At 48.3% G+C, this 10121-nt stretch overlaps 1 protein-coding gene across 4 annotated transcripts; it reads right to left on the reverse strand.

The window, feature by feature from the left end:
• Nucleotides 1-47: 47 nt before the first annotated feature.
• LOC116938275 (nuclear RNA export factor 1-like) lies at nt 48-10013 on the reverse strand. 4 transcript variants are annotated; one of them, XM_076069032.1, is made up of 11 exons: nt 8391-8475; nt 7905-8205; nt 6978-7095; nt 5455-5524; nt 5038-5126; nt 3614-3721; nt 2283-2392; nt 1943-1979; nt 1030-1107; nt 433-483; nt 48-189 (listed from the first exon to the last, which is right to left on the reverse strand). In XM_076069032.1, exons 1-11 carry the CDS (start codon nt 8410-8412, stop codon nt 187-189), a joined length of 987 nt encoding a protein of 328 aa, XP_075925147.1. In that variant the 5' UTR covers nt 8413-8475; the 3' UTR covers nt 48-186. The 4 variants fall into 4 exon arrangements, with proteins under 4 accessions (XP_075925147.1, XP_075925146.1, XP_075925148.1 ...); XM_076069031.1 differs by lacking the exon at nt 48-189 and having other exon boundaries at nt 253-483; XM_076069033.1 differs by lacking the exons at nt 48-189; nt 7905-8205 and adding an exon at nt 9820-10013 and having other exon boundaries at nt 256-483; nt 8391-8610.
• Nucleotides 10014-10121: the final 108 nt, after the last annotated feature.

Raw genomic sequence — 10121 nt, forward strand, 5'->3', positions numbered from 1 at the left:
GGGTACAAGGTGTTAGTGTGTCGTGAGTTTGAGGACACAGTTTCAAATATAGTTATTTTTTTATTTTTTTCCTCTCCCCCAAAATGGGGTAAAAACAAATAAATTACAAAGTACAAGGGTTGTGGAGGAAAGGGTTGGTAGGAGAACGTGTGCCGAGATCGCCAGCAATCTGCGGCAGACGCCTGCTCACTGTACGAACGCCTCCCGTGGAATCCGTCCGGTAGTCGGACGAAAAGGAACGATGAAGGTAGGCGACCGTGGTTTTCGGAGATCCGAGCCGGACGGCGACAGTGATGAGGGAAGGGGGGAGAGAGAGGGGTGGAATAGAAGGGGAGATGGGCGGTATCGTTAGTGATGCTCGTCAAACGCGAATGTGCCCGACCGTTTGCTATCAGTCGTGTCCATAAACGGTGCGGATGGGACGGCACTCACGTTCAGTTCCATGAGGGTGTTCGCACACTGCTGGAACTGCCAGCTGTTCTCCTGCAGCCACCCGAGAGTGGGCGCGCACGCACACAGGAGAGACGTCAACATGACTACCCAGTTTGCCAACCAGATAGCTAGGCCTGGCCTGGATCCCATGGCAGACTGAATGGGCGACGCCGCTCCAAGTGGGTCATGTAAGCCCCTTACATTGTGCCGCTTTGCTCGCTTTCCTATGGGAGCTGCACGCTTTGATGTTGGTCGACTACGGAAACAGTCATAATGTCACAAAGTCAGTGCACAAGAGGTGCAACTGTTAAGTTGCTGCTGATTAAGTTTAAGTTTTTGCCAATGTTTTGTAAAATAAAATGGTGGATATGTAAACAAATGATTGATTAGAGCTTGGTATATGCTTAAGCCATTTCAAGCATACGTTAAACCTCTAATAATAATAATTTTAAAATAAATATTGTTCCTTTCATCTGGCTGTGGACAAAATGGAGGATGGGAAGTGGTAGGAGTAATGCCAGGGTTGTGGCCAAAGAGCCGCATGGCCCTCGAAAAGTTGGGAGAATAAATATTGCTCATTGTTGCAGCGAAGCGTACCGCAATTCTGTGCACCACCGCAGGCGTGGAGGGCACCGCAGGCGTAGAACTTCGCAGCTGCGTAAGCATCTGCCCATCCTGATGGTGACAATGGTGAAGGTAGTGGTTGTAAAAAGTGGTATAGATCATGGCGATAATGATTGTGATTGATTATAGTGGTGAGCATGATTATGGTAACAGTAGTCGTGGTGATGAAGATAATGGTAAAGATGGTAATGATTGTTGTGGTAGTAGTAGTTATGGTGAAAGGGATCATGGTGATGATGAAATTACATTATGATGTTGGCGGTCAGGATGAAGATGACGGCAATAGTGGTGGTGTTTGTGGCAATGATGATGATAGTGATGATTGTGGTAATGATGGTAGATGTGTGACGAAGATAGTCAAAGATGGTGTTAGAGATAGATGATTGAAGCAATAAGTGATGATGTTGATAACCGCCAGCAGGACAAAAACAAAAAACAGATAATGACATTTAACAGCTGCTCATGTTCCTCTGTGTCATCTGTAAACTGCACGTAACCTTTTCTTAAGTGAACTCTTATACAAACAGTTAAGAAACTTAAGTGGGCTCGGGCAGGACACGTCATTATAAGGGTTAATGGCTGATGATCAAGAATGCAGCAATGAGATGGAACCCATCTAACAGTTGTTCATGGGCAGGTGCTAGGTGGGTTATTACAATTTCGCAATCATGAGAAATTTCAATGGCTTAGGGGAGGTATTCATCCAGCAGTAGTTTGACCAAGGCAGGTAATGATGACCTTCAGAAGTGTTTTACTTGGTGCATTTGGCAAAATCCTCTGATCACAAGCACTTTTGCACGTATGGGGAAACTGGAATGCGCGGAGACACAAATATCACAGAGAGTGGGGATAGCTTGAGGGCCGGCATCTGTGGAGGGTCACTCACCAGGATCACGAGCTGTGGAAAGTGTTTTCGCACGAAGCTGTTGACACACACACATGCAGTTAGAGATGGGACACAAAAGGCCAAGGGAGTGTGTGTGAGTGACCGGGTGGATGAACGCATGAGCGAGCGGGGTGTTGAGCGCATGGGTGAAGCTGGAGGGTGGGGGAGTAGGCGTGCGGGCGAGCCATCGGTTGAACAGGCAACCACAAAGATAAACCATGTAGATGAGTGGGTGGATAAGGATGAGGACGAGTGAGTGCCTGGCTGAGTGGGCAGCTACGTGGACGGACAGGCGAATGGGTAAGCGGGCAATGTCGCGTTCATGACAAAGGAGCGGTACCTGATGTAGGCATTTGGGTCGTGGAAGGAGTCGCACAGTGGATTCCCCTTCAGCCATAGCTCTTTCAAATTGAAGGCCTTCAGTGGGTAAAGTTCCCTCACATCTTTGAGCTGCATGGCAGGGGAGATATTTCCATACAATTAGGGGCATAAGGGCCATGCTTCTGGGCAACTTACCACAAGTTATGCATTACAATCCATGCCCATGCATGGATTGTAACGCTTTGCAGAATGCATTTGCCTTAGCGTGCAAAAGCTGACACGCAGCTGTCACGGCAAAATGTGTATGCATATTTGTAAACAGTCCCTTGTGCTATAGTTTGCATCTCTTTTGGTTAACCCTTTCATCAATGGTGTGCGGTATTCAGTTGGGTGTGTCCTTGATAGTAACACCACATTATACAAACATTTCGTTTATATTGGATCACATTTTATGAACGTTACATTCCCCTCCATTACGAATGGGCAGAGTCAATGCAGAAATTCCTTCAATATTCGTTGAAAAGGGTTAACAAAGGAGGCCAAATACTGCAATCACATATTCTAAGTGAATGTATCAGCTCTCAACTTAATTGATTAATTAGCCCTTTCAGCATAATGGTCAAATTCAAGAGTCCATGCTATGTTTCGTCTTTTGTTTGTATTAATTGTATTTTGTTTGTGTGGTCTGTCCTGTCCAGTATGTACTGTGTCCCATTTGTACTGACCGTCTCATCGTATGTCTCACTGTACTCTCTTGTCTGCACTGTCTTGTTGCCTATCTTGTTCATGCAGCCCAATATGTTTTGTCCATATAATTAGTTGTCTGCCTTGTCTGTCTCTTATGTGTCATTAGCCTAATTTAACGTGCATATAATTTGCATGAATAATAAAGAACTGGTTCCTACACACCATTTGGTGCATGTGTTTTGAGTGCAATGACTGAAGTTAATTGACGTATTGATGCGGAGTTGCAGGCCTACTGTACAAAGTACATCAACAGGTACCACCCATAGGTGATACATGTTGATGTACTAAACTGCAATAGTACGTTTCACATTTGTGTATTCATTGCATTTAAATAATTAATTACGTGTTTCCACTAATTAAAGGCATATCTGATACCCAATACATGCTTAAAATAATATCAAGCGAATCGGAAATGAACAAGTACCAAAACAAAAGGAGACGATATAAGATATAATAGTAGGTATATCGATACTTGGATTGAATCGCGTAACGAACGGTCGACTCGCTGTGGCGAGGAATCTGAACCAACGCGACGCTCGCACCAGAGGTGCACCAGGCATGCGAGCGTCGCGTCGCGATTTATTGAACGGCGCTCACACCCACATTGTTTGTGGAGAGGTTCAGCTTCTTGAGAGATGGAGTGTGCTGGGCAAGTTTTGCCAGGTCATCCAACCGGTGCAGGTCATTGCACGTTAGATTCAGGGATGTGATCTGTGGGAGTGGAAAGCAAGGGAGGCACAGAAAAGACAAAGGTCCCTCTTATAGCCTTAACAGTCTTTTGCAGAAAGTGCTGTGAGCGAGCACCTATGAAAGCCGGCACGGTACACAAGGGTGGTCAGCACCACGCCGACCGCCTCTGTCTCCCTAGTGGTGATGTTTACACACTGCCCTAGGTACTCATTTGAGGCTAAGTCGACCTAGAGGAGGCCCAGGACCGGTTCAGATAATCGTCACTGGTGTTGGCCGTGAGCGGAAATCGAACTCTGGTCGCTCGATTCATAGCGCAGCGTGCGAACAACTGCACTACCGCTCCCCTCTAAGGGAGGCAAAAGACAAAGATCCCCAGTATAGCCTTAACAGACTGTAGGAGCAAGTGCTGTTAGCGAGCACCTATGAAGGCCAGGATGGCACACGAGGGGGTGGGTGGCCAGCACCACGCCGACCGCCTTTGTCTCCCCTGTGGCGATGTTTACTCACCGCACTAGGTACTCATTTGAGGCTGAGTCGACCTAGTGGAAGCCCAGGACCGGTTCAGAATAATTGTCACTGATTTTGGCCGTGAGCGGGAATAGAAGCTTGGGCCGCTAGGTTCGTAGCGCAGCGCAGTGCCACCACCTACGGTTTAGCAGCAATGTAAATGTCGTGCCGTGCCTCGTTTTGGTTTTATCTCAAATCGATGGTCGGCGATGACCGCTTGGTAAAATGGGGGCTACGCAACCATGAAGCATGCACCAATGTCCACGTGTGGCGACGCGCCTCTAATCCAGCACTAATTAATCTAGTCGCTAATTCCAATGCTACATTATACTGCAGTTTGGTACGTATTTTGTACTGGTAGAAACCTCCTGGTTCCACCCAGCCCACAGGGGATTATTGTGTCCGTCCGTCGTACATCCAAAAATGGGAGGGGTGGGGCTGGGTGGAGAGGGGAGGGTGGGGAGGGGCTGGGTGGGGAGGGAGGGGCTGGGTGGGGAGGGAGGGGCGGGGTGGGGAAGGCGGCCACGGCACACACGAGGGGGTGGGTGGCCACCAACCACGTCCGGCCATCATCACGACATTTTTCCCTCCACGTGGAAAATCAACAACATGCGTTTGGAGTATGCGGCTGCTCACAATCTCTAAATTATAAGCCGCCAATTCGTTGAGCCATCATTCGAGGCAAGCAACGTTCCTACCAGCTCCCTCTGCAGGAATGTGTTTTAAGAGTAATAATGCCCTACAGACGAATGGACCAAGAGAGCTAACGCAGCAACACTATACCTTAGGTGCAAAGCATTAAAACACGTGGGGAGAGGAGAAGGCCGTACCATTGGAATATTCTCTCGGATGATCTTGTTCAGACCATCCATGTGGTCCTTCCGGTTCAAAACCAGGTCGACACCACGTGCCTCCAGCTCTGGGGAGTGGGGGAGGGTGATCGTGCATGTTGTAGACGGGGACCGTAGACGCACAACGGTTCATTACGCGTTGCATTCAACTCAACTCCTACCCTCGCGATGCGTACAGTGAGTGATGCGCATAAGGATGAATTAATTAAATATTAGTTCAAATGACATGACAATGATATCTTTAGGCTAACAGGATGAATAAACTAGAACAAATGAGACTAAAGAAACAGTATGAACGATTCTCGGCTCAAATAATAAAGCTGAGTTGTGACAAGTTGTCAATGTGCAGGAGTGCAAAGTAAACGTAAAAAAAACACAAATGTTTGTTTCAATTACCTTCATTAATTCTGACCGCCTTCAAGTCCAGAGCTTTGTTGGTAGGGTCATATTTTTGGCTCAAACATTTCTGTAAAAAGAACACGCACATGTCGCATCCCCCATTAGCATAAACTGGCTGCTATGACAGGGTCTGTTGGGGTGCACCAATTTTAAGCACAATGTGAGGACACAGCATCACCATGTCATCTACACGCATTGCGTGTCACTCAGTGACACGGCTTTTGCAGTGGAAAAACAACCTGTCGCCGCCTGAGCCGCGCTGAGCTGACTTGGCACAGCAGTGGGCATAGTAACACACAGACCTGGCTGTCTTTGTCACTGCTAACATTGTCTACGTAATGGCCCTGTACGTTTATTTTAGGTCAAATTGACCAAGCTCAGATACCCACTCTAACAGCAGGGTGATTACTGGAGCCGGGACCACAGTGCAGTGGGTTTGCTCAACCAACCACAGAAAATACTCCCTGCTTAGGCTTACAGAGTATTGGGGGCAGCGAGTGCTCTTCGTGAACACTAATTAAGGCCGGAAAGGTACACCAGACGGTGATGTGGTGAGCACCACACCAAGCTGTGTTTGTCTCCCCATTGGTGATGTTAACAAACTGAACCAGGTATAAATATATGGTTGCGTCCATATAGGAAAAGTGTCATAGCATCACAAGTTTAGGAGGGCATGGCTCTAAAGAAAGCTGTCTATGGTGTGGACCAATCAGTTTAAAAGACAATGCATATACTACCAGAGCATGTTTTTTGTTTCCATGTTCACAAGTATATATGGTTAATGCAGACATGATTCCTTGCAAAAGGTTTCAATTTGGTGTTTTAACATCTTAACACTATTTTTATTTTTGATTTAAAGCTTTCGTGACTGCAGTAATTCATATTCTTAGTTTTTTCGGTAAAGTCAACGTGACTTTACCGAAAAAACTAAGAATATATAATACTATTTTTATTGCCAGAAAGGCTAACATCTATTCTTATATATCAATGTTGCATGCCGATTTAAACTAGATACTTTACAACGTCAAAGTTTAGTTTGTTTAACCAGTTGAGAATTCAAGATACCAGGATGTGTTCACTTCTTGTCAAGGAGCATAAACCATCACGTGAGCTCCAGTCATCCTCGTAGTGGCTTTTGGCCGCTCATCGAAAAAAGATAGTCACTGCATCGAGCGCATTCAAATGCACTTCTGCGGCCTTCTGGAACGCTCTTCCAATATTAGAAAGCTACTGGAGCTATGCACTCTTAAATATAAATTGACAACTCATTTCTCTAGAACTACTTTTTGTGTTTAGTTGTCCTCCCGCACCTCCGGTCAGCATGGTTGGCTATGTATGGTGTGAAATAAGTTTAAATGCATACATTTCCAAGAGTGACCTGGGTCACCAAAATGACAAGTCTCTATATTCTATAATTATTTTGGTGCAACTGTTAACCTTTTATAATTGGCATTTCTTTCTCAAAACCTGATACCTAGGATGCTCCATCTCCACGTTTGCACACCCCCCAGTACATTTACCGAGATCTCGAACCAGCACAATTGGCTTGGCACCGCAGAATCGGCTTTGAAGATGCGCCGCTTGGCCACCAGCAGCTGCTGCCGCTGCGCCTTGCAGATGGACATCGTATAGGGCCCGCTGGTGGTGGCAACGCAGGTGCACCACAAACAAAACACAACAGCACAGAACATCAGCGATGAGGGCAAGAATTAGGCACATGAGAAAAACCTGCGCTTTGCCCAGACAGAGGCAGTGTCCAGGCTCCACTCGAGGTTTGCATTATATTCTAGGTCGCTAGTCGACTATAATAGGAACGTGACTAATAGCCACAGGCAGAGCAAGATGTATACTGGATGTGGTGCGCCGGGTTGTGGTTATTAGTCAAAATGTTACTGACCCAGACAGACCCAGCTGAAATTATGCCCCGACTCTAAAAAGAACGCAATAGCTAAACACTGATGGATGTATATAGTGTCTAAATCGAACACATCTCTAGATGCTGTATGAAAACCAGGGCGTGCGCACCATGGAGAATCAGATGAGGGCTCCGAGGATTGAGGTGAGAGCCTCATTCACCGCTATGGGAAAACAGTATTGTGGTGGCCTTCTGGATCATATAGAGTAAATAACCCTCTTGTAGCCTACCTAGGTTGTAAGAGCAAGTGATGTCAGTGAGCGCCTATTCAGGCCTAAATGGCATGTAAAGGGGTGGGTGGTTTGGTCAGCCGCACCCGGCCGCCTTCACTGCCCCATTGCTGCTAAAGTTTTCACAATGCAGCAGGTACGAATCGACTTTGGGCAGGCCCGGGGACCGGTTCATATATCAATCTCCACTGATGTAGCCATCGCTGGAAATCAAACTAAGGTCCCCAGGTACATAGTGCAGTGGCCTAATCACCGCGTCCCCTCTGCACACACATGCACAGTGTTCGCTCAGTTAAACTTACCGGCGCTGGCAGGAACCCGACCTATCCCCCTTGTTCACATTTCCACGTCCACTCATACGATGGGAGCGGGGGATTCGGCCATCTCTAGCATCTCGTCCTCCGCTACTACAAGAGCCTCCGCCATCACCTCGTGTCCATCCTGCACCATTCCTTGTTTTCCAGGTGCCCATATGGTGTGCATATTCGCCTCTCTTTCCACCACCACGTGCGGGGAACCCAGACAACTCCTCAAACATGTGGGGTCTGGGGCCTCTATGAGGACTCCTGGCTGTAGCCTGGGTCTCCATGCACACTTCATGCTCTGTGGACACGGTGGTGGGGGGACTAAAATCTGAGTCAGTGGAGGAGAATATTAATTTGTGAACTTACATTATAATAAATGTGCGACAGTGCTGTATGTTGTACATTAATGCTGATGTGTGTTTTGTATGTTATAGGTTTGTGTTGTGTGTTATTGCTGCTGTGTTGTGCGATAGTGGCGCGCACCTTGGAAAGTCATGTTCGCCATGGCCACGCAGAGCGAGAGGATGTCGGCTTCGTTCGCCAAAGCTGTTGTCGCCGTCTTCGACTCCACGGCACTGCTGAGCTGTGATTCGTGTTCCGCGCCACTGAATGTCACAGCCAACTTCTCCGTCTCCCTCCTCCGTCTGATGCGTGCTTCCGCCCTGCCGTCTCTTAGACCCCGCCCCTTCTGGGTTACCGAGATCTCGCGAGAGCCGCGCCCGTCACGAGAACCACAACAAAAACAACAACAATGGTGAACGCGTTACAATCCACGACAACATCGTTACGTAGCATGTCATATAAATGGCTGTGCGCCTCGAGGCGCCTCGAGGCGCACAGCCATTTGACTTATAAATTAAAAATAATCAGAAAACACGATTGGACTTAGACTCGCGTGACGTGTTTTAATAAAGTAAAGTTACTTGAAGTATTTAAGTAATTGGGATATTTTATGGGGGAGGGTGAGGGGTGTGTGGTTGTGTGTTGATGTGTTTGTGTGTTGATGTGTCTGTGTGTTGATGTGTCTGTGTGTTGATGTGTCTGTGTGTTGATGTGTTTGTGTATTGATGTGTTAATGTGTCTGTTTGTTGATGTGTCTGTGTATTGATGTGTTTGTGTATTGATGTGTTAATGTGTCTGTGTGTTGATGTGTTTGTGTGTAGATGTGTTTGTGTGTTGATGTGTCTGTGTTGATGTGTTTGTGTGTTGATGTGTTGATGTGTCTGCGCTATAAACCCGGCGAGCCGCGTTCGATTCCCACTCGGGGCCAACACTGGCCCGCTTCTACGCCCTCTAAGTCGACTCAGCCTCAAATGAGTGCCGAGTGCTGTGCGTAAACATCGCCACGAGGGAGACAAACGCTCCAGACACGTGTACAACATCTCTCTCTCTCTCTCTCGAGTACAGACTACCATCGCTACTCATCATTTACAGACACAACAAATATCCCTCGTGTAGCCTTAACAGACTGTAGGGGCAAGTGCTGTTAGCACCTATGAAGGCCGTAACGGTACACGAGGGGGTGGGTGGCCAGCACCACGCCCGACCGACTTTGTCTCCCTAGTGGCGATGTTTACACACCGCACCAGGTACTCATTTGAGGCTGAGTCGACCTAGGGGAGGCCCGGGACCGGTTCAGATAATCGTCACTGGTGTTGGCCGTGAGCGGGAATCGAACCCGGGTCGCCAGGTTCATAGCGCAGCGTAGCGCTAACCGCGACACTATCGCTCCCCACACACACAGACACACGCACACAGAGATAGACACACAGAGAGACAGAGACACACAAACACACACATAGACACGCACAGAGACACACAGAGACACAGGCACATAGGCACACATACAGAGACACACACGTAGGAACACATACACACAGACAGACACACAGAGGGGGTGGGTGGCCAGCACCACGCCTGCCCGCCATCCCGGCCGCCTTTGTCTGTCCCCCAGTGCTGGCGATGTTGACCACACATCACGGCACCGGGTTACCCATTTGAGGCTGAGTCGACCTAGGGGGGGAGACCCCCCCACCGCCACTGAACTGACGGCGACCACCGTGAGTGGGAACCGAACTGGGTGCCTCGCACCTCGCAAACCGGAAGTGGCGGCGGGGGATGGGGGCAGAGGGCGGGGCGAGGCCGTGGGCGGGGCGATAAGCGGGGATGTGGGCGGGGCGGAAGGAGGGGCGGTGGGTGGGGCGGTAGGCGGGG

The sequence above is a fragment of the Petromyzon marinus genome, chromosome 23, assembly GCF_048934315.1.
Source record: "Petromyzon marinus isolate PM22_M1 ecotype Great Lakes invasive population chromosome 23, UKy_Petmar_22M1.pri1.0, whole genome shotgun sequence".
Lineage (NCBI taxonomy): Eukaryota > Metazoa > Chordata > Hyperoartia > Petromyzontiformes > Petromyzontidae > Petromyzon > Petromyzon marinus.